The sequence below is a fragment of the Eriocheir sinensis genome, chromosome 41 (assembly GCF_024679095.1).
Source record: "Eriocheir sinensis breed Jianghai 21 chromosome 41, ASM2467909v1, whole genome shotgun sequence".
NCBI classification, from domain to species: domain Eukaryota; kingdom Metazoa; phylum Arthropoda; class Malacostraca; order Decapoda; family Varunidae; genus Eriocheir; species Eriocheir sinensis.
Genome location: NC_066549.1, coordinates 15468385 through 15492875, shown reverse-complemented (window position 1 = coordinate 15492875; position 24491 = coordinate 15468385). Strand labels below are relative to the sequence as shown.

Below are 24491 nucleotides of genomic sequence, written 5' to 3'. Positions count from 1 at the left end.
GCCTTCTGAAAGTTGAGGCCAGAGAGGGCATAGAAAACATCATTTGTAAGAATCTTAATAACAGGCATAAAGGAGTCAGAGGGGGGATGAGTAGGAAGAATATGCCCAGAATTGTCCAAGGTGGAGTTCTTACAGAAAGTTTGAGCGAAGAGTTCAGCCTTAGAGACAGATGAGACGGCAGTGCTGCCGTCAGGGTTAAGGAGAGGAGGGAAAGAGGAAGAAGTGATTTTTTTTTTTTTTTTTTTTTACAGCTAAGGAGACAGCTCAAGGGCGCAAAGAAAAATATAAAAAAAGCCCGCTACTTACTGCTCCTGAATAGAGGTCAAAGGAATGTCCAAAAAGAGGGGTCAATTTTGGGAGAAGAGGTGTTCTGATACCCTCCTCTTGAAAGAGTTCAAGTCGTAGGCAGGAGGAAATACAGATGAAGGAAGATTGTTCCAGAGTTTACCAGCGTGAGGGATGAAAGAGTGAAGATGCTGGTTGACTCTTTCATGAGGGGTTTGGAAAGTATAGGAATGAGCATGAGTAGAAAGTCGTGTGCAGTGGGGCCGTGGGAGGGGGGGGAGGCATGCAGTTAGCAAGTTCAGAAAAGCAGTCAGTGTGAAAATATCGATAGAAGATAGAAAGAGAGGCAACATGGCGGTGGAATTTGAGAGGTAGAAGACTATCAGTATGAGGAGGAGAGCTGATGAGACGAAGAGCCTTTGACTCCACTCTGTCAAGGAGAGCTGTGTGAGTGGACCCCCCCACACATGAGATGCATACTCCATATGAGAGCGGACAAGGCTCCTGTAAATGGATAGCAACTGTGCGGGGGAGAAGAACTGGCGGAGACGGTAAAGAACGCCCAGCCTCGAGGAAGCTGATTTAATAAGAGATGAAATATGAAGTTTCCAGTTGAGATTTTGAGTTAAGGATAGACCGAGAATGTTTAGTGTTGAAGAAGGTGATAGCTGGGTGTTGTCAATGAATAGGGGATAGTTGTTTGGAAGATTGTGTCGAGTGGATAGGTGGAGAAACTGTGTTTTTGAGGCGTTGAAGGACACCAGGTTCCTCTTGCCCAATCGGAAATAATGGTAAGGTCTGAGGCTAAGCATTATGTTGCCTCTGGCCTTGAATCGTTAAGTTCCTGTGGAGTGGGTCTTCTATTAAAAGAAGTAGAGTAATGCAGAGTGGAGTCATTGGCGTAAGAATGGATAGGACAGTTCATTTTGGAAAGAAGATCATCAATGAACAACAGAGAGTGGGAGATAGGACAGAACCCTGTGGGACACCACTGTTAATAGGTTTAGGGGAAGAACAGTGACCGTCCACCACAGCAGTAATAGAACGGTCAGAAAGGAAACTGGAGATAAAGGTACAGAGAGAAGGATAGAAACCGTAGGAGGGTAGTTTGGAAAGCAAAGATTTGTGCCAGACCCTATCAAAGGCTTTTGATATGTCCAGCGCAATAGCAAAGGTTTCACCGAAACGGCTAAGAGAGGTGACCAAGAGTCAGTTAGGAAGGAGATATTTTTGGCTAGATGCCAGAAGTCACGGGAAGAATTAGAAGGAGCAAGGTGTTGACATTTTCTATTGATAAAAGAAGTTTTGGTAAGTCGGAGAATAGATTTGGGACGATTCCGGGCTGAAATGTAAAGGTCATAGTTAGCGGGAGTTCGAAGGCTCTGGAACCTTTTGTGAGCTGCCTCTCTATCTTTAATAACACGAGAACAAGCATGATTAAACCAAGGCTTTTTAGCATGAGGAGTAGAGAAAGAATGTGGAATGTATGCCTCCATTCCAGAGACAATCACCTCTGATATGTGCTGGGCACACACAGAGGGGTCTCTCCTGGAAGCAATAATCATTCCACGGGAAATCGGAAAAGTACATCCTCAGGTCGTCCCACCGAGCTGAAGCAAAATGCCAGAAGCATCGCCTCTTCGGTGGGTCCAGAGGATGTACTGGAGTGATAGGACAGGAAACAGAAATAAGGCTATGATCGGAGGAGCCCAACCTGAGAGAACAGTTTGACAGAGTAAGAAGAAGGATTAGAGGTAAGGAAGAGGTCTAGTATGTTGGGCCTGTCTCCAAGACGGTCGGGAATACGTGTAGGGTGCTGAACCAACTGCTCTAGGTCGTTGAGGAGAGCAAAGTTGTAGACTTGTTCACCAGGCTGGTCAGTGAAAGAGGATGAAAGCCAAAGCTGGTGGTGAACATTGAAATCTCCCAAGATGGAGATTTCAGCGAAGGGAGAGTGAGTCAAGATGTGCTCCCCTTTAGAATTCAAATAGTCAAAGAATTTTACATAGTTAGGAGAGTTAGGTGAGTGATAAACAGCACAGATGTATTTAGTAATAGAATGACAATGAAGTCTTAGCCAGATGGTGGAAAATCCAGAAGAGTCAAGGTCGTGGGCATGAGAGCAAGTGATGTCGTTGCGCACGTAGGCGCAACATCCAGCTTTGGATTGAAAGTTAGGATAGAGATAGTAGGAGGGAACAGAGTAGAGGTTGCTGTCAGTAGCCTCAGAAACCTGTGTTTTGGTGAGGAAGAGAAGGTAAGGTTTAGAGGAGGAGAGATGGTGTTCCACAGAATGAAAATTAGAACGAAGACCACGAATGTTGCAGAAATTGATAAGGAGGAGGTTCGAGGAGTCATCAGGACACCTCTCAAGTCGGCAGCCAGAAGGGGAGTCCTCCCTGGGGGAATTTATGGTCCCCCCCCCAGGCAGGGACTCCGAAGCAGTGTTGTTTTTCACCATTTTGAATTTTGAATTTTGGGGAAAGGTGTGTGTGTTGTGTGAATGTAGTGTGGTGTAGAAAGAGAGAGGAACTGTCTTTAGAGAGCATGCTGAACTGCTCTCTGGTGTTGATGAGACAAAAGGGAAACGGTAAGTGAGGACATGGGAAGGGTCTTTGGAGGGCTTCAACACCTCCTCGCTTCCCATATATCCTCACCGGGAGTAGCTCACGCCTGTTCGGTAGGTGTCTTCCTACTTCCTCCTATGCTTGAGCTGAAGTGCAACAGGCACTGTGTTGTCGCCGAACCGACTCTTCAACTCAGCCAAGACGTGGTCCATGAACAGAATGTACACCGCCCACACCGCCCGGCGGTAGAATGCGCCAATATATACTCCATTACAACCAGTCTAACGAGAAAGCGGGGAACACGTATGGCGATGAGAAGGAGCCCAGTGGTGGCGTCAAGTTCTTCGTCTAGAAAAACAGCGATGACAGGCAGAAATTCAATGAAAACCAGCACTGCGTCATGCCTCTCAATCCACCTGATGGGCCACAGGGGAACAAGCTTTTCGCGCTTGGCCGAGGTAAGCTTGACAACCTCTGTGAAGCGGAGAGAGTGCATATTCGAAAAATGAACGAAGTTGTACACCTCGGGCAGTGTTTGAAGAGCGATCTTCACTTCCTTGACATCACACGCCTTCGTCAGTACTAGATTTTGCCAGTGGTTAAAGCAGTGGATTGGCTTGGCCTGGTCAAGGTGTACCTCTTCATGAGTACTGCGGCACACCTTTTGAATTTTCCCATCATGGCACTTGCTCCATCGAAACCAAGTCCCCTGCACTTGGCCATGTCCAATCAGAGGTCTTCAGCGGTGCGCAAAAGGAGCCAGGCTAAACCTTTATCGGTGAGGTCTTGGGCCTTTAAATCTTGCTCTATAATACTCAATATACGATTCCGTAACTTAAATACTGAAAATAAATAAAGAAAATCCTGAGTTCTCTAGAAATGCAACAGAAAGGTACCAGTTTCATTTTGACTCTCAGAAAGTGGACATTTTAGCAGATGGGGGGGTCGTCCAACCGCCCCCCCCTGGGTACGGCATACTACAGCCCTGGGCACATGCCTGTTGTGCCCTGGCCCTGCAGGAGAGTGAAAAATTACATCAGACACTGAAAAAATTTAAATTTTGCCTGCGCATCCCATCCACCTCTGCATAGTAAAGCCCAAAGAACCTACAGAGGAGGAGTTTTTTAAAGTTTGGAGGACAGCGTCCAGAGCTATCTAGCGGCGGCCGGCTTCGGTCCTCAACTCTCTAGCTTTTTAGGGGTATCTTATATATATTTTATGTTTTCTCTATTCATGGGTATTTCAAATATTTTAGTTATCCTAATATTCTTTTGGGGGGGCCCGGGCCATCTGGCTCCCCACACCGTATCCGCGCCTGCATATGCCTGCAGCCAACAACACATTCCATAGTATAGTTGCAGCACATTATAAGCGAGTCAGTTCTGTACCCACTATCCGCATACACTCGAGATTTTCGGGGATTTTGGGGCCCAGGCCCCTGGCCCCTGTATCTGCCCCTGCTTTACATTTCCGCCCGGAATCGTGCCAAATCTATTCTTCAACTTACCAAAAACTCCTTTATCCATAGCAAATGTCAACACCTTGCTTTCTCTAATTCTTCCAGAGACTTCTGGCACTTAGCCAAAAATATCTCCTACAATTTCACTTCTTCCTCTTTCCCGCCTCTTCTTAACCCAGATGGCAGCACTGCCGTCTTTTCTATCTCTAAGGCTGAACTCTTCGCTCAAACTTTCTGTAACAACTCCACTCTGGACGATTCTGGGCATATCCCTCTTACTCATCCCCCCTCCGACTCCTTTATGCCTGTTATTAAGATTCTTCCTAATAATGTTTTCTATGCCCCCTCTGGCCTCAACTCTCAGAAGGCTTATGGACCTGATGGAGCGCCTCCTATTGTCCTTAAAAACTGTGCTTCCGTGCTGACACCCTGCCTGGTCAAACTCTTTCGCCTCTGCCTATCAACATCTACCTTTCCTTCCCGCTGGAAGTACGCCTTTGTACAGCCTGTGCCTAAGAAGGGTGACCGTTCCAATCCCTCAAACTACCGCCCTACAGCTTTACTTTCCTGTCTATCTAAAGCTTTTGAATCAATCCTTAACCGGAAGATTCAAAAGAACCTTTCCACTTCTAACCTTCTATCTGATCGCCAGTATGGGTTCCGCAAGGGGCGTTCTACTGGCGATCTTCTTGCTCTCTTAACTGATTCTTGGTCATCCTCTCTTAGCCATATCGGTGAAACTTTTTCAGTTGCGCTAATATCGAAAAGCCTTCGATAGAGTCTGGCACAAGCCTTTGCTTTCTAAACTGCCCTCTTTCGGATTCTATCCTTCTCTCTGTTCCTTTATCTCCAGTTTCCTTTCTGGCCGTTCTATCTCTGCTGTGGTAGAAGGTCACTGTTCTTCTCATAAACCTATTAACAGTGGTGTTCCACAGGGCTCTGTCCTATCACCCACTCTCTTCCTGTTATTCATCAGTGATCTTCTTTCCATAACAAACTGTCCTATCCACTCATACGCTGATGACTCCACTCTACATTATTCAACTGATTAAGCCTTGCATTCTGGAAACAACAAAGGTGATTCTTGTAGAACAGCAGGCACACAAGTTGAGGGCAATTTCCCTTTTGAATGATACAGTCAAAAGTAGGATCTCGGACATGAGTGAGGATATTCTCCTGCAAGTGGTGAGTGCTGTGAAGAGTAGTCCTGTTTATTCCTTGCAACTGGATGAGTCAACAGATGTTGCCTCATGTTCCCAACTTATTGTTTATGTTCACTACCTTGACAAGGAAGGTATGAAGGATGAGGACTTCTACTCTGAGCCAGTGGCCACAACAACTCGTGGAGAGGATATTTTCAAAATCCAAGAAGCCTTTCTCCTTATTAAACATGGGCTGAGTTGGGAAGCACTTGTCGGTCTGTGTACAGATGGGGCTCCTTCCATGATTGGTTACAAATCCGGGTTCAAAGCCTTCATGAAGAATGTCGCTCCGCATGTCTCCTTCACTCATTGCATGATTCATCTTTATGCTTTGGCGATGAAGACTCTCCCACCTGGACTTGAAGAAGCGCTCACAGATGTTGTGAAGATTGTGAACCATATCTGAGGGAGCGCAACAACTTCAAGAATTTTTAAAGTGCTTTGTTAAGAAATGGGCTCTGTCTTCTCTGTTCTCCTGTTTCACACGGAGGTACGTACGCATACTGCAACTTTGAGAGGAAATAATGATGCTGTTGAAAGAAGGTCGTACCTCGAAAGAAAATCTTCTTCACGAAAAGATGCAAGATGACTGTTTCGTAACAAAGGTTGCCTACTTGGCTGATTTCTTCTCTGAAGTGAATTCCCTAAATATTTCAATCCAAGGAAACCTTGCAATGCTGCACACAGTTCGTGACAAAGTGGCAGTATTCAAGTGTAAGATTCAACTTTACATGAAAAGAGTTCAGGACAGTGACACAACTTTCTTCCCTCAGATGACAACTATCCTAGATTCTATGCCAGAAGCTGAATGCAGTTTCCGTGAGGAGATCTCAGCTCATCTTCTGGCAGTGAATGACGCCATCGAAAGTTACTTTCCAGGACTGGATGACCGCTGTACTGATGCGTGGATCTCCAGACCCTTCTCAGTGAAGGACAGTGCCATCTGTGATACTGATGTTGCTGCGAAGGTAGAATTTCTTCAAATTCGTGAGGATGCTCAGTTGAAAGTCGATTTTTCTGAACAAGAGCTTTCGACATTTTGGGCGACACTGAAGGACGACTATCCTCTTCTTTCAGTGCGTGCACTGACCGTACTGGACCTCAACCTATCGCTGCGAGGCTGGATTCTCATCAATGATGGCACTGAAAACGAAGGCACACAGTAGACTTGTGATTGACTGCGACATGAGGTGTTGCCTGTTGAGCACTGCTCCTCGCTTTGATGTATTTATGGCTGCAAAACAATGACGTCAATCCTCCCACTGATTGAATAAGTAGGTTTTATTTTATGTGCATTAGTTCCATGGATTTTGAAATAGCACTTGTAGGGGATCTGTGGCATTTTTCAAGGTCTTTTATTTGTAATATTTTCTATAAATCAGGATCTTCATATAGTTTTGTTTTACCTTACCTTTACACAAAGGTCACCATTACAAAATTTATTATAGGGGTCATGGCAATACCCTGGAGAGTCTCAGGGGGTCATACGATGAAAAAGGTTAAGAACCACTGGTGTAAATCCTTATCAGTATTGAGACAGACTGGTATAGATTGTGCCCCCCCCAACTGAAATCCTGGCTACACCCTTGGATAAAATAACATGGAAAATGATTTCTAAATAAATATTTTTCTGAGATATGGGACGCATTAATGGATTTACATTAATTTCAATGGGGAAATTCATTTTGGTTTACAAGTGTTTTGGCATGCAAGCAAAATTCCGTAATGAATTAAACTCACAAAATGAGGTATGACTGTACTTGGACAACCTCACGCTCCATCTCCATGTTTCTTTCCCTTTCTTGTTGTTCCAGAACTTCTTTGAAACTTCCTTTTTCTTTTTCATTTTCTTTTTTCCATTCATTTATTTCTGCATCAACTATTTTTTTAATCTTACTTTCTACATCTATTTCACCGTCACTATTTACCTTTACCCTTTTTTACATTTCTTCTTTAACCATTGCTTTTGCCTTGTCTTCAATGTTATAATCACTTGCACTTACCTTTTTCAGTTTTTCATTTTCCTCCCTTAGTTTTCTAACTCCTTCACTTCTTGCTACCAATTCCTTCTTTTGGTCCTCTACAATGTCCACAAATCACTTCAGATCTTCCCTCAGTCCCCTTACCTCTTTCTTTGAGTCTTCTGTTTCTGTCTCCAGTTATCTAATCTTTGTCCACATTCCCGGGGCTGGCATTTGGCCCGGCGAAAAGCCACAAAGCCATGATCTGCTTCGTACACTTTTTCCCCACCCGACGCCATTTTGCCAGGCTGCGTTCAGCTACGGCAGTGTTTTCGTTTACAATGGCACTTTTCTCCCATTTCTTTGTGTTCCCTTAACCTTTTAGGAGATAGTTCCTATCCTAAGGCTACCCCCTAGGCCATGTCCCCATAATATAGGTAATTCATCATATTCCTGGTCCTTCAAAATAGTCAGGAGGTGGGGCGATGTTGACACTGCAACAGGTGACGTGTGTGTGTGTGCTGTTGTTCTTCTGTGTTATGATTGTGCTACTAATCTTGTTATCTGTTCTCGCCATATATTGTCTAGTTCCAGCTTTCCCCACTTGACTTACCCTGAGTCACTGTGCTGCTACAATCACAACCCCTTTATCTGTGACTTGGGCAAGTTTGTGTCTTTTACCACCCTCACGTATGATATCCTGAGGTGAGGTATCATAACAGTACTTATAAAGTAACTATTGAAATTTAGTGGGCAATCGAGGTCAAATTCCCAGTTGCATCTTTTTAGGCATACATTATATAGGTGCTATTCGGAGGACTAGACAGCAAAACTTACCTATCTTCTAATTTTTGTTTTTTTGGAAGCATCGAACTCAGCTCTCCAGATGAATCCATTTCTCGGAGGATGTCTAACCCACCAATTAGTTCACCATCAATGTACAGCTGAAAACAACAAGACTACATTAATATCATGTAAGCAAACATGGTACCCACTGGATAGGTATAATAGATAGTGAGATTGTGTATAGGTCTCTTCACCTTACTATGGTTTGTTTTATGACATTTTGTTCTTAAAACACTCATTCTTTAGGCACCTTTGCTTGCTCTATGATCCATTTGGTTCATTTTTATGATCTGTTCAGTGATTCACCATCATCTTGAACTTGCAATTCATAACCCTACAAAGAATTAAGACAAACCACACACACACACACACACACACACACACACACACACACATAATTGAAGATCCTAAAGATATGTCTGAGCTATTAAACAAGAAATTTCAACAAGTTTTTACAAAAGAATCAAAATTAATGAACCACAAGATGACAAGAGGAATGTCCAAATGTAGGAAGTAATAGTAACTAAAGAAGAGATATATAAAATAATGATGGAGCTGGAAGAGAGGAAAGCAATAGGACTGGATGGAGTTTCAGGTTTTATTTTGAAAAAATGTAGAAATCAGCTGATCAGACCGGTATATGATATCATAAAGTGCTCAATATCAACTGGTAAAGTACCGAAGGAATGGCGAAGGGCTGAGGTGGTCCCTATATATAAAAGTGGGAAAAAGGAAGAACCTCTGAACTATAGACCAGTATCATTGACCAGTATAGTTTGCAAAACATGTGAAAAAGTGATTAAGAAACAATGAACGAAATTTCTAGAATACAATATAATTACAGAAAAACAGTATTGCTTTAGACAAGGGCATTCAAGTGTAACAAACTTATTAAGCTTTTACTCGAGTTACGGACATAACACAGGAGAGGGATGGATGGGTAGACTGTGTGTACTTGGATTTGAAGAAGGCTTTTGACAAAGTTCCACATAAATGACTATTATGGAAGCTGGAAAATAGAGGAAGATTGAAAAGGAAAATAAAAGCCTGGATGGAGAGTTACTTAAAGGGTAATTTAAGGGTAGGCGGTGGCTGAGTGGAAGTGTGCTGGGCCCACATTCACCACGTGATGGACGATGCGAGTTTGAATCCCCACGCTACCACCTCGGATTTTTCAGTCACCGCCGAGTGGCTTAAAACTACCCACATGCTGTCCTGAAGACCACCCATCAACCCGGACTCTAGAGGAAGCCGTCCAAGCGAATCAAGAACGAGTTCCGGGGGAGCAGCATGAGCCAAAAGATGACGCCACTATAAACACTTGCCTGTGCCATGACGGGCTGGGGCCGAACACCATCAAGGCGCTTCAAGCAAGCCTACCGGCGCTATAGGCGTAGACTTAAAAAAAAAAAAAAAAAAAAAAAAAAAAAAAAAAAAAGGAAGAGAAATGAGAACAGTGGTAAAGGACATGTAATTGGAATGGAGAAATGTAGATAACGGGGTGCCTCAAGGATTGGTACTGGCACCATTACTTTTCCTAGTGTACATAAATGATATGCCAGAGAAAGTAAATAGTTACATGAGCTTGTTTGCAGACGATGCGAAATTACTGAGACAAATAAGAAATAGTAAAGACTGTGAAACTATGCAAGAGGACCTAAATAAGATTTGGGATTGGAGTAAGAAATGGGAGATGGAGAAGAAATGTCATGTAATGGAAATGGGTAAGAGTGAAGGGAGACCAAAGTGGACATATAGAATGGGAGAGGGATAAATATCAAAAGTTCAAGAAGAGAGAGATCTGGGAGTGACAATACAAGATAACCAACAGTCTGAGTCATGTAAATACGATATTCAGAGACACATCTAGAATGGTAAGAAATATAGAAATAGCATTCCACTACATGGATAAGGATATGATGAAAAAGCTGATTACCACTATGATTAGACCAAAGTTGGAAATTGCGGAAGCTGTGTGGTCTCCCCATAAGAAGAAACACGTGAAAAAAATAGAAAGAATACAAAGGATGGCAATGAAGATGGTTTCAGAACTGGAGGGACCGTCATATGAAGAAAGGTTAAAGGAAATGGACCTGCCAACACTGGAACAAAGAAGGGAAAGGGGAGACCTAATACTAATTTACAAATTGTGGAACAAAATGGAAGAAGTAGATAATGAGGAGTTGCTACTAAGAGAAGTAAGAAACACCAAAACACCAGCAACACACGATGACACAGTAAAAAATTGAGAAAGGGAAGATGCTTGAGACAAAAAAAATATAGCTTCCCACTAAGAAGCATAGAAGTTTGGAATGGACTAAGTGAAGAAGTAGTATCGGCGAAGAGTGTGCACAACTTTAAGGAAAAACTTTACAAGTACAGATATGGAGACGGGACCACATGAGCGTAAGCCCAGGCCCTGTAAAACTACAACTAGGTAAATACACACACACACACACACACACACACACTCAAGATTCAGAAGTGACAACAAACCGGCAAGACTGGACCTGGTCTTAACAAAGGGAATGCACTTGATGAATGAATTAAGGTATGGGTGCCCCCTGGGAAAGAGTGATCACATGATAATTGAGTTGGAAACAGAGGAGGAAGGAAGTGAGGGGGATGAATCATATAAAAGAAACAGGTTAAACCAGAGGTGGGCAAGTGGGATACTTAGTGCGGTAGTATCACATCACCAAAAAAGTACCGAACTCCTGCACTACCGCAAACTTTCTGAAAATACTGCACTACCGTAGACTGCACTAAAAAATCCTGCGGTAATTTTTGCGGTACTTAGAAAACTATCGGACATTTGCAGCGTGGCATGCTCACAAAAATGTTTTATTTTTTTTTATTTTTTACAGGGAATCAGACTGAATCAGTCAGTCGTTATCAGTCATCAGAATCAGTGATCCAATCATTCTGACTTTTCAGTTATTGTTCAAAATTAAATACTAAATGAATGACTCTGAGAATGAATGACTCCTGTTCGTCACTCAACCCAAGGCGGCGCGCCATGACTGCCTCTGACAATGACTACATGGCAGTGTACAACAGTACAAGCAAGCACTAACATGATCGCCGCTCAATCTCATGTCCTGTACAAATTTTTCTTTGATGCATAACAACATAGTCCATAGTACATACTATATATGTTTTTTAACTTCATTGTAACTTCTCTCTCTCTCTCTCTCTCTCTCTCTCTCTCTCTCTCTCTCTCTCTCTCTCTCTCTCTCTCTCTTCAATGTAGCCAAGATCAATATTGTTTGATTATAATAATAATAATAATAATAATAATAATAATAATAATAATAATAATAATAATAATAATAATAATAATACAGGTAACTCGATTTACGCAAGTTTGTTTTACGCGTTTTTTAAATAACGCGGGGTCCAAAATCCAAATAAATGTTTAATTTACACGTTTTTTCACTTATACGCGATATTTTATGGAGTGGCCACCAATGTCTCACGCAACTGGATTTACACGGCGTCGCGCGGCCGCGGCCACACAGCTGAGCTCAGTTCTTCCCGCGTGCCACTTGAACAACAATACAGTACCCACGCTGCCACGCTACTCAACACCGGTACCAGTAACGGTACTAACGGTACCAGCTATACGGTACAGTACCGGTACCAGACTGTTCGGTACTGGTACCAATACTAACCAGTCGCTCATGGTGTCCCTCATTTCTTCCACACACGAGTGAGGCTGAGACTGAGTGCCTGAGTGGATATTCTCTCTCTCTCTCTCTCTCTCTCTCTCTCTCTCTCTCTCTCTCTCTCTCTCTCCACTGAATGAAATGAATATTTATTTTTCGATAGAAACCTACCTCTTGTTTGATTTACATTGTTTTTTATTTACGCGACCTCTTCAAGGACACAATACTTGCGTAAATCGAGAGTTACCTGTAATAATAATAGTTATAATTTATTATCATCATCATTATTATTATTATTATTATTATTATTATTATTATTATGTAAGCCCTGGTTTCCACCAGGGCTTACAGCTTTCCCACGGGAGCCGCTATTAACAGTTGCAGTTGATGTGTTTTGTCTTAATATGTTGGACAGTTTGAATAATGTTTCACTGTTCCCGTCATGACTTTCCTATATTAGTAATCTTTCGTTTTTGCTCAAACGCTGGAGAATATTCCTCCCCTTCCTCCCTCCCCCTTCACTCCCCCATATCCCTGCAGCTGCACCACCCTTCCTTCCTTCCTTCCTTCCCACCCCCCACTTCCTCCTCTCACATGATGCTGATCTCTTCCTCCCCCTTTCCTGTCCCCTCCCTCCTCCCTCGGAAAGTTGCATTCCCTTCCCTCCCCCTCCTCCCCTTCACATCCTCTACTCCCTGGCCTGTCCCCCCCCCCTTCATCCTCCCTTATCTCCCTCTCTCCCTCCCCCAGTCCTCCTTTATTTATTTTTTTTTTTTTTTTTGTATCTCACAAGTTATTAGTTAGTCAATGGATAGCCAGGATAGGCATTGAAGTATTTTTTTTTATATTGACTAGTGACTACCGCTACCGCAGTATTGCACACTGCGTACTGCACTGGGAAAGAAAAAAATGGGACCGCACTACTCCAGAAAAAGTACTGCACTACCGCAACCGCACTACTGATTTTTCAGTACTGCGCCCACCTATGGGTTAAAGGAAGACATGGAAAATCTTAGGAAATACTATGGGGAGCTAGACTGGGAAGAGTTAAGAGAACAAGGGAGGTGCAAGGAAAGTATGATATTTTTCTGAAGGCGTATAAATCAGGAGTTATGAAATTTGTACCCGGATACAGACCTAAAGAAAAAGGAAAAAAGGACTGGTTTAATGTAAGATGTGTTAAGGCAAAAGAAAAAAAGAGACAAAGCGTAGAAGAGATTGAAAAGAAATAAAAACCAAAGGAATGAAGATTTTAAGATAGAGAGAAATGAATAAGTGAAAATAAGGAGAGAAGAAGAGAAGGGATATGAAAAGGATATTGTAGAAAAGTGTAAGGCTGGGGTCACACATATTATGTGGTTCAGCGATACGGTTCATTGCGGATTGAATTTTGGCGGTTCCGTGCAGACTGTTATGGATAGTGGGGGATTATGGTGGATGGATATACAGTACCCTCTCGAGTTTTGCGTTATCTGAGTTTCGCGATCCTCGAGTTTAGCGCTTAGTCCTAAATTCTTACCATCACGAATTTCGCGCATTACCGCCACGAGTTTCGCGTTGCTTTGACATGTACGGGTCATGTCTACCAACCATCGGCGTCATGCGTGCTGCCTTAAAAGGCGGTGTCCAACCATTGGGGCAATGGGCAACTGTGATTGCTCGTATGCCCAACTGGGAGCAAGTTGTTGGTTGTCCTAATAAATGGGTACAAGTGTGGGTACGTGGGTACCAAACAGCTGCATGTAAACAAACAGATGACGACAGTGGCTGAGGAGTGAGGAGCAGTGGAAGATGGCCCACCAAGAGACTCGTAAAATGGACTGGCAGAGCTGCTTTGCTTACTACTTGATTGACAAGATAAGAGAACACCCCGTGCTGGGGAACCACAGTCCAAAAATCTTTTTCTCAAATTTATGAAAATTGTAGATCTCCCGGTGTTGTTTTCCTTTTCTTCTTCTTTTGACCCGTAATGCATGGCAGCGACGGTGAAAAGTAACATTGAAAAATAGCTAAAGGGCATAGAAAAGCAAAATCAGGGAAAGAAAAGGACAGAAAAACACCCAAGTTCAGGGTGAAGTGTATAAGTGCGCACTGTGAAGTAACTAAGTCACAGTCATTGTTTGTTTTGATCGTTACCAGTGGCGGCGGTCGCCCTTAGTATTTCACGTGAAACTGGCCGATGGGGTAGTGGCAGCTGCAGATGAAGCGAGAGATATTGAGAGTGTGTGGTAAGTGCAGGGCTAGGCTAACCCCACAGCCGCCACTACCCCATCGGCCAGTTTCACGTGGAATACTATAGCAGCGACCGCCGCCATTGATCAAAACAAACAAAATGACTGAAAGCGGCCCTAAGTGCATGTTGTGAAGTATAAAAGTGTGGAGAAGGAGGACCTAAGAAGCAATACAAAGCGTTACAGGTCAAAAGAAGAAGAAGAAGGTCCACTACACTGGCCGGTGTTGTGAGAAATATCTCCCCGATGAAATTAGTCATTCTGCTGTCCACCATGCATGCGCGCTGTGAGAATACACAGCATTAATATATATTAAAAGTATTAATTTGCCTGGTTTTGTTCTAGTCTGTCTGCTTGTGATCTTTGTGAACGGTGAGAGAAATATGGAAACAGTAAGCAAGTTGAACCTCTCTGCGAGCTATTTTGCGGCGGCAGCAGCGGTTTACGTTCAACAGGCATTGAAAAGTCAATCATGATATTAGTGATTTCTTACTTTTAACGGAAAGAGTTTGCAGATTATTTCATAACACACAGAAAGCTACCAGAAAAATATAGGTTTGTCCAACTGTCCCACGGGTGACCGCAAGCGACCGCCCTTACTTTAGCAGACGACACCACGTGGATCACAAGCGTGTATTCAGAACTGCCAGCCAATTGTAAGGCAGCCGCCTTCAACTGCGGCTTAAAAACGATCTGTTCTTACTTCCCATTTTCTGCCTATTACCAAGGTACGTATTTTGAGATAACAAGGGAGTAAAGTCAAAAAAATTGTGATAACAAGGAAGTAAAGTCGGAAAAAGTAATTATTTTCCACGGGTCGGAACCAATAAGCGCTTTTACATGGTTTTCAATACCTCGAGTTTCGCGATCGTCGAGTTTAGCGCCATACCTTCGGAATGAAGCAAGCGCGAAACTCGAGAGGGTACTGTACGTTTCATTGCGGATAGCTATCCGCGGTGAACCGTATCGCTGAACCGCGTATGTGTGACCCCAGCTTAAAATTAGTTGTGGTTCATTGTGGATCATTGCAGATCAAATACGTTCATACAGATCGACTATGTTTAATACGGATCGATTGCGCACAATACGGATTTATTGCGTATCTCTTGTGGCGCCAATGCGTTTTGATTGTGGATGCTCAGCCGTGGCGGCACGCTGCGGTATTTCTGAACATTTCAACCCAACCGCAGCCCCTCCAAGGTTCCATGCGGACTGTTACGGATAGTGGCGGATTATGGCGGATGGATATACGTTTCATTGCGGACAGCTATCCGCAATGAACCATATCACTGAACCGCGTATGTGTCTTGGCCCTAAGGAAGAACCTAAACTGTTTTAAAGATTCATAAATGGAAAAATCAAACCAAGGGAAACAATAGAAAGATTGAGTGATGGGAATATGATAATCAAAGATCCTAAAGACATGACTGAGCTACTAAACAAAAAGTTCTAGCAAGTTTTTACAAAAGAATCACAATCCAACGAACCACAAGAAAACAAGATAAATGTTCATATGGAAGAGGTCATAGTAACTAAAGAGGAGATATATAAAATGATGGAGGAGCTGGAAGAGAGGAAAGCAGTAGGACCAGATGGAGTCCCAGGTTATATATTGAAAGAATGCAGAGATCAGCTGGTTGGACCGGTATATGATATCATAAAATGCTCAATAACAACTGGTAAAGTACCAAAGGAGTGGTGGAGGGCTGAAGTGGTCCCATATTCAAAAGTGGAAAAAAGGAAGAACCCCTGAATTACAGACCTGTATCATTGACCAGTGTAGTATGTAAAATACAGTAAGCCCTCAGTTATCCAGGTGCACCGTATCCAACCTCGCCCGTATCCGGGAGTTTTCAAAAATATTCGATTCCCCCCCCCCCCCAAAAAAAAAAAAAAATTGAGCACTGCCAAAAGTCGTTCAAATTGCCTGTGCGATGCCTCTAAGCTCTGCCCGGGTGGCGTACCGCACCCATAAGGCGCGCCCCAGCTTGCACGTAGCAATGATATTGACGTCCTGGTGCGAAGTTTTGCAGGAAAGCTGTGTGCTTCGCAGTACAACTGGCACGTAAACGTTCTTGCCGAGCGCTGCAGACCATATCGAAGTGACGAGAGTCAAGGCAGTGCAGGTTTAAATGGTGGGAGTGTCAAAGGACTGTTTAAATGAAACACACAGTGCGAACCCTAGCTTAATTAAGCCTTGATGACTGCCTAAATCCAGACTGGACTAGGTGAGCAGGGCTCCGTCCCCGTGGAGAAGGCGTGCGGGTCCGCTAGCACTCCTGCGGGAGTGAGGGTGGAATAAGAAATGCGGATAAGTACCGCCCTCGGGTTGACATGTGAATGAAGGATTTTACCATGCTTACGGTAAGGCGAGTAAAGGACCCGCAGGGGTTCGGGAGTCCCGTGGGCCAGCCCGATCTGGAGGTGCAGGCTGGCCGTAAATCATGGTTACCTCTTGTGGCTGGCCTCCCCGTGGTCCCGCTGGATGCACTGTGCAGGGGGTACCCGTCTCCCCTGGCTCGCAAGGGCAACACAGTGTAACTAAACAGCCACAGATCACCACTCAAGCAGATGCACCAGGTTGTCATTGACTCCTCACACTCAGAGTGGGGCGGCCTGGTGTACTTGCCCGGCATCAGTGGGCCTTTGGGCTCATTGCTGGGCTTAAAAGGGTAGCGCCCTGGGGTGCCTGCCCGGGCATCCGTATAGAAGCCTGCTTTGAGCACTTGATGTCTGTTGCCGGCCCAGACCGCTTTGGGTATTGCTCTGGTATGCCTTCTGGTTGACCCGGGTGGTAAAGCCCGTGGTGCTCGTAGCCACGAGGTTGCTAACACAGCTACGCAGCGATAAGGCCGCGGGCGCGTACCTAAGAACAGCACAGAGCGTCGGCCTGACAGGTTTGTAAAACCGGACCCATAAAAAGTTTCTTGTGGCAGTGCTGGGTCTGCTAGAAAGCCTATGTGGTAAACACAATGGTGCAGACTTGGGCGGTTAAGCTGCCACAAATACCTGGGCTTTTCTGGGTTGGGTCCAGGCCCCGCTGCTGTGATTGGCCAGCCAGGGTAACATTAGCTGCTGCCCGTGAACACGGGGCTAGGCACCCCAGCAATGGGTTAGCGGCTGAGGCTGTCGCGCCTAACTGCCGAATCCCAAGTAACAGATCCCCCCAAGGTGCAGCAGGACTGCGATAAGCTAGGGAGAGATTGCCGCGAGTGACGACACTGCTCGAACCCTTTTCTCAGAGCCCGGAGCACGACAATCGCACGCATTTCACTCCCTGGTGCAAACTGACTGCTACAAAGCCATGGGGCGTACCATATTATGAGTATGGACAGAAGCACCTATGCAGTACTCTGTCATTGCCTTTGTGGCAGGCCATGATCGAAAGTTGGGTTTTCAGGTCCGTAGACTTAACCCACACCATATCCGGGTGGCCCCATGGCTCTATTAACCCGGATACCAGAGGGTTTACTGTATGTGAGAAAGTGATAAAGAAACAATGGACAAGATTTCTAGAAGAGCATAATATAATCACAAGTAAACAATATGGCTTTAGAAAAGGGCGCTTATGTGTAACAAACTTACTGAGCTTTTACTCAAGAGTGACAGACATAATACAGAAGAGGGACGAATAGGTTGATTGCATTTACTTGGACTTGAAGAAGGCGTTCGACAAAGTTCCACATACAAGACTACTATAGAAGCTGGAGAATAAAGGAGGATTGAAAGGGAAAATGAAGAAATGGATGGAAAGCTAGTTAACCCCTTCACTACAGCCAGGCGAAAACAGCGCCCCGCGCCGTATCCGGGATCACCGTGCACGCCAAATTTCAAATGTCGTTATTGAACATAACAAGCTATCAGCCATAAACTCAACACAATCATCATGTATTATATATGAAAACATGCAGAATTAAATGGTGCACATAAAGAAACTCACTACGGCCAGGCCAAAACAGCGCCCCACGGCGTATCCAGGATCGCCGCACGCGCCAAATTTCAAATGTTGCTATTGAATATAACAAGTTTTCAGCCATAAACTCAACATAATCATCATGTATTATATATGAAAACATGCAGAATTAAATGGTGCACTTAAAGAAGCATAAATTAATTGATAATTTTGAGATGTAAGCATAAATATAAAGATAAAATAACTTGTACATTGGCTAAACCGTGCCAGGACACAGTATGCGCATCCTCGGATATCGTACGGGGCACGCAAGGACGCAGTATACGCGTCCTCGTGTTGAAGGGGTTAAGGGAAGAGGAAGGTTTTGAAGGAGATGTATGGTATGGCCGTTAGACTCCACTCTGTTCAGGAGAGCTGTGTGAGTGGAGGCCCCACCACACATGAGATGCATACTCCATATGAGGGCGGACAAGGCCCCTATAAATGGAAAGCATCTGTGCGGGGGAGAAAAACTGGTGGAGACGATACAGAACACCCAACCTCAAGGAAGCTGATTTAGTGAGAGAAGAGATGTGAAGTTTCCATTTGAGATTTTGAGCTAAAGATAGGCCAAGGATATTTAGTGTTGAAGAAGGTGACAGCTAAGTGTTATCGAAGAATAGGGGATAGGTGTTTGGAAGATTCTGTCGAGTTGATAGGTGGAGAAATTGGATTTTTGAGGCATTGAAAGACACAAGGTTCCTTTTACCCCAATCGGAAATGATAGCAAGGTCTGAGATTAAGCGTTCTGCAGCCTCAAGTCTGGAGTCATGTAATTCCTGTTGAGAGGGTCTTCTATTGAAAGAAGTTGAATAATGCAGAGTGGAGTCGTCAGCATATGAGTGGACAGTACAGTTTATTATGGAGAAGATCATTGATGAATAAATGGAAGAGAGTGGGTGATAGGACAGAGCCCTGTGGAACACCACTGTTGATAGGTTTAGGGGAAGAATAGTGACCGTCTACCACAGCAGAGATAGAACGGCCGGAAAGGAAACTGGAGATAAAGGAACAGAGAGGGGGATAGAATCTGAAAGAGGGCAGTTTAGAAAGCTGTGGTGTGGCTGTAAGTCATGTGTGGTGTGGCTGTAAGTCATGTGTGGTGTGGTATGGCTGAGTGGTGTGGTATGGCTGGGTGTGATGTGTGGTATGGTGTGGCTGAGGGTGGTGTGGCTGGGAGTCATGTATGATGTGGTGTGACTGGGTGTCTTGTGTGGGGTGGTGTGGCTGGGTTTGATTTGCCTACCACAGTACAGCAGAAGAAGAAGAGGGGGAGGGGGGAGGAGTCAGAGTTGCAAACTTAAGATTTCCTGGAGTTGGAGTTGGAAGTTTTTGTATCTGACTCTACACCCCTGGTTGGGAGTGCATCAGCTTACTCAGAGCCCCCCTGTCGTCACCACCACTGCCACCCTCTTGCACAGTCAGATGCGCAGCAGCCCAGTAAACCCAGTAAACTACTCAGGGTTGGCAGGGCTGAGCAAAACAATAGGGGTAACATCACACACCTGTGTTCAATTGACCCATGGGTGAGGGGAAGAACCATAGCTGGGCGTTATCGCGATAAGTTATCGCGATACTTTATCGCTGATAACAAAATCGGGTTATCGGCCATCCGCTACTTATTTAAATATATATCGGTATCTTCGTTACTTTTGTAATCAAACTAGCGATAATCGCTACTTTTTTTCCGCCTCTCAGAAAAAAACGTTGTCTCCTTACTGCGCATGTGTGGCCCGGTGTTGTATGAAAAAACTTCGGGGTATGAAATATCTTCGGTGATGAGATTTCATACTTAGATCAAGAAAATTAAAACACTAGGTTATTTTTTTTATGCTACTCAAAAATCAATATATCATAGAGAAAAATCATTTAACTTTACCTCAAAAATGATTATTCACTGCCTCAAATTTGATATTCCATATTCGTTTGTGACCATGCCATGATACTGAAGGCACCTGGCGTTGTGTTATTTGGTGTCCCATCGTCAAAAGCTGGCGCTTTTGTTTACAAACACTGGTCTCTCGTGAACTACGCATGCTCAAACCATTAAGTGTAGACCTGTACAGTCTCACAATGCTTTTTTAACACATTAAGAGTTGCTGGAAAGCTGAATCAAACATACAGTACCACCATCCTTGCTGTTTCTAGAACGACACTCTGTACATATAAATACAACTCGTACAGTGTCGTTCTAGAAACAGCGAGGATGGTGATAGTGGTACTATATGTCTGATTCAGCCTTCCAGCAACTCTTAATTACGGTTTAAAAGCTTTGTGAGACTGTACAGGTCTACGCTTGCTGGTCTGAGCATGCACCGTTCACGAGACCAGTGTTTGTAAACAATTTTGACGACGGGGACGCCAAATAACACAACACCGGTTCAGGCATTTCTAGTATTACCGTCCATAGGTACGTGTCAACGTGTGGTTTTAAGGTTTTGTAAGTTTCCTAAAATACAGATAATGAAAATTTGAATTCATCAATGTTGTTCTATCTGAAATATCAATATAGTATCGTTTTCGCCTATCGGACTTATCGCTAGCTAGTATCGGAATTGTGGATTTATATCGGGTATCGGTTATCGGTTATCGCCTATATTTGTGTCTCTAGTCAACGAATATCGGTTATCGCCGTTAAGGTTTTTCATTATCAGTTATCGGTTCTCGGGAATAAGGTTTTCTGTTATCGTGCCCAGCTATGGGAAGAACCAAATGGAACAGTGGATGAGCTTAGCCCAATAAATTGGCATCCCACACAACAGCTCCCTCACAATATTCCCTCAGCACCCCTTATAGGTGACCCTTTACCAGAAACAGCAATTATAGTGTAACAAAACATTCCTAGAAGGTAAGAAGATAGAGAAGTGGTGACACTGGCCACACTTATAACTATGACATGTGTTTTGTTTAGATTCACTGTCCTGCCCATCTTGGTGGGGCGTTGGCGCCATAATGGCAAGACTTGTTAGTTCTATTGTGTAATGTTGCACAACATTGCATGGCCAAGAGGTTAACCGAAATAAAGGAGAATGTGCCCACCCTTCCTGCACAACTCTCCATGCAACGTCTCCTTGGGCCATTCTGATGCAACTTATCCACTCATTCCTCCCAGCCAATGGGAATATTTTCACTAGTTCCAAGGCTTTGATTTGTCAGGAATTTGCACATACAGTAAACGCTCAGTATAACGGACTAATTGGGGGGGAACTTAGTCTGTTAATGCCGAAAGTCCGTTATGGGCGATGAAAATAAAAAAACGTAAAATAATACCAACGAACGTAATAAATGAAGGCATATATTTTTCTTTTTGTTGTGTATGTTGCGTACACGTCTGTATAGCCGCACAGCACACTTGGCGATGAACTGTGAAGCACAGAAGCTGCCAGGTTGGCAGTGAGGCCCTGCGGGGGGGGGCCATATTGTTATGGGTATGGGTAAAATTTTACAAGTGCACCAATCTCGCACTGGCAGACAACCTTTTTTTGGGAGTAGCTTTCGGTGTGTTATGGAATAATCTGATAACTGTTTCTGTCATTAATCATTCAATGATTGACTTTTCAGTGCCTGTTGTACACCCCCCACAGCCCGCAGCTGCAGCCACAAAATAACTCGCAGAGAATGTTCAACTTGCTTACAGTTTCTACGTTTCACTCACTGCTCACAAAGATCACAAGTGGAAAAACTAGAACAAATCAAGGTAAATTAATGTTTTTCCTGCTGTGTATTCCCCCAGTGCGCATGCGTAGGGGACAGCAGAGCGACTTATTTCTGCAAGGAGGTATTTCTCGCAACACTGGCCCACAAATTGGACCATGCACGTTGCCGCCATGTCCCATCCCGTGCTGTGTATTTCTACGCCTTACACCACGTGCCGAATAAATTTACTAACCAAACATAAACTAATCTACCTAACTGTGGGCTTAGCCCCCCTTGACCCCCTTAAGCTGTGTCAGTACCGACACTCACAAACACCTGGCTATTTTCCACTACATTTACGTCCTGGATTGATGTATAAGACTTTCTTGTGGTATAAATACGTTCATCATTTGAATGGAAACCACAAGGAAGAAAATATTTCATCAGGTGGGCTGAAAAAGACCACTGTAACCAAAGGATGGGGCAGGAGATAATGGGAGGGGGGCAAGGTGGCTAGCAGATGCTATTGTAGTTACTGGAAGAGGGTGCTTCAAAAACTATTCTCAGTCGGTCCCCGTAGATTTCTGACTGTCTGACCTTGTCCATTATATCCAAAATCCGCTATAAGCAGGCCCATTACATCGAGGGTTTACTGTATATAAAAATTACCTCCCTTAATTTGAACTATCCTGGGTAAATTGCACTTGGGGAATTATCTGCATATAACTACTGTATTTGACGGCTTATAAGACGCACTTTTTTTCCAGAAAAAAGACCCAGAAAATCAGCCTGCATCTTATAAGGTGAAGGTTCAGTCTTTGTTTACTGGCTAGTGAAGTTTTAGTGGTACACTGGCACTTAAATTAAAGCGGATGTTTGTTCACTAAACCTCTCCACAAATGTAAACAAAGTGGCGGTCACTGCTACGCCAACAACGGCAACTTTTTCTAAAGTAACTATGTATAACAGAAGTAGGGTGAGGTGGACATAACTCGTACATGGTCACGAGACATACAAAGGCCATCTTGTTGAAGCAAAATTGAGGAAAGTCTCGTTTCCTACAGAAGAAAGAAAATGGGACACCAACAGCTGACGCAGCCATCTTGTGCCGCAAGCCTCACGCCTGACAATGCTAGGCAAGTTTTTAAATTTCTGAGTTTCCGATGCAATTTTCTCGCCTCACAGTATAGTGTATGGTGATTGTGAATATGTCTTTACTTTGCTGGTGAAGGTTTCCATGGGGAATATGATCATATTGAAAAGATATTTGCATGGAAAGATATTGTTGTACCGAGTTTTTGTGTTCGTGGGAATCCCATATATAAACATGTGAACTGAGTCGTACAGCTAGTGGACACAAAATGTTATCATAAAGCCTGGTTACATTTGACGAGCATAGAAAACCACCTAAAAATTATGAGTTAAAACACTGTCATCACTTGCAGAATTGGAAGTCCAAACAATCGAAACTGATAACTCAAAGGAAGCCCACAGCCTAAGGATTACTTTAGGCATTTGGGTTTGAGTCTTGGTGCAAAGCCAGATTTTTTAGAAATTTATTTATAAAATTGTACGGGCCGTGAACACCTCATGTACGAGCCGTGACCCCTTGGTCACAAGCCGTACAAAAAAAAAAAAAAAAAAAAATTCATATGGAGATAAAATATTATCTGGGGAAGCTCAACAGATACTCATAGAGGAAGCCCATTTCCTGATGAGTATTATGCACGCTTTGTTTTGACTGTTAGGGCAAATACATATTTTTAATGAATATTTTCCCACTAGTAGTACGGGTTGTGTCCACCTCACCCTACTTACTGCCACTTCATATAAATCAACAACAGTTAGGAAGAAAATTAAGTGATGACAGGGGTGGGCAAGAATCGGTTCCGGAACCGGTTCCAGCGGTTCTGCGACGCAACCACTGGAATTGGTTCCCAAATCTTGGAACCGGTTCCGACCAAGGAGTTTTCTGCTTTGTCTGAGAAGTGCAATGAGGATTCAGAACAGAATGGAAGCGATTCTTTTCGGGCAGTATCTGGCATTGTTTTGAGAGGCTGCCATACTGCTCATCATTTTTCGCGTATGCCGCCCTTGGTTGGGTGTGTGTGTATATATATATATATATATATATATATATATATATATAATATACACACAGTAGAGCCCCACTTAGCGCGAGATCAATTAGCGCGAACCGCAATTAGCATTAGCCACCATCTACCAAGAAAAAAATTAATTAGCGCGAAAGCCTCAGTTAGCGCGAGCAGCCACCACAACTGAATTTTGAAAATTGCGCCAAGCCACCATGATCACTCGGTGGTCAGAAAAATGGCAGATGTCCTTCAACACTACCAAATGTAAAGTAATGCATATCGGATCCAGAAACAGCAACCACACATACCGCATGGGTGGCGAACTACTACATGTTGTGCAAGAGGAAAGAGACCTCGGGGTCACCATCAGCAGTGACTTGAAACAAACAAAACACTGCAAGACCGCCTGTGAGAAAGCCAATACAATGCTTGGGTTCATAGTGAGGAACTTCAAATACAAGACGCCGGGAGTTATGTTATCCTTGTATAATTCGCTGGTAAGGCCCCACCTGGAATACGCTGTGCAATTCTGGTCTCCTAATTACAGGAAAGACATTGAATTACTTGAGAGAGTACAGCGCCGCGCCA

General features: G+C 43.8%; 1 protein-coding gene across 1 annotated transcript in view; it reads right to left on the bottom strand.

Moving 5' to 3' along the window:
* Positions 1-24491, bottom strand: part of LOC127009727 (glutaredoxin-3-like) — a gene marked incomplete at its 3' end in the record, with an annotated part of 122794 nt that overhangs the window by 16769 nt on the left and 81534 nt on the right. Inside the window, 1 exon segment of the mRNA XM_050883100.1 lies at positions 8312-8418. Coding sequence (XP_050739057.1) covers positions 8312-8418 — 107 coding nt within the window.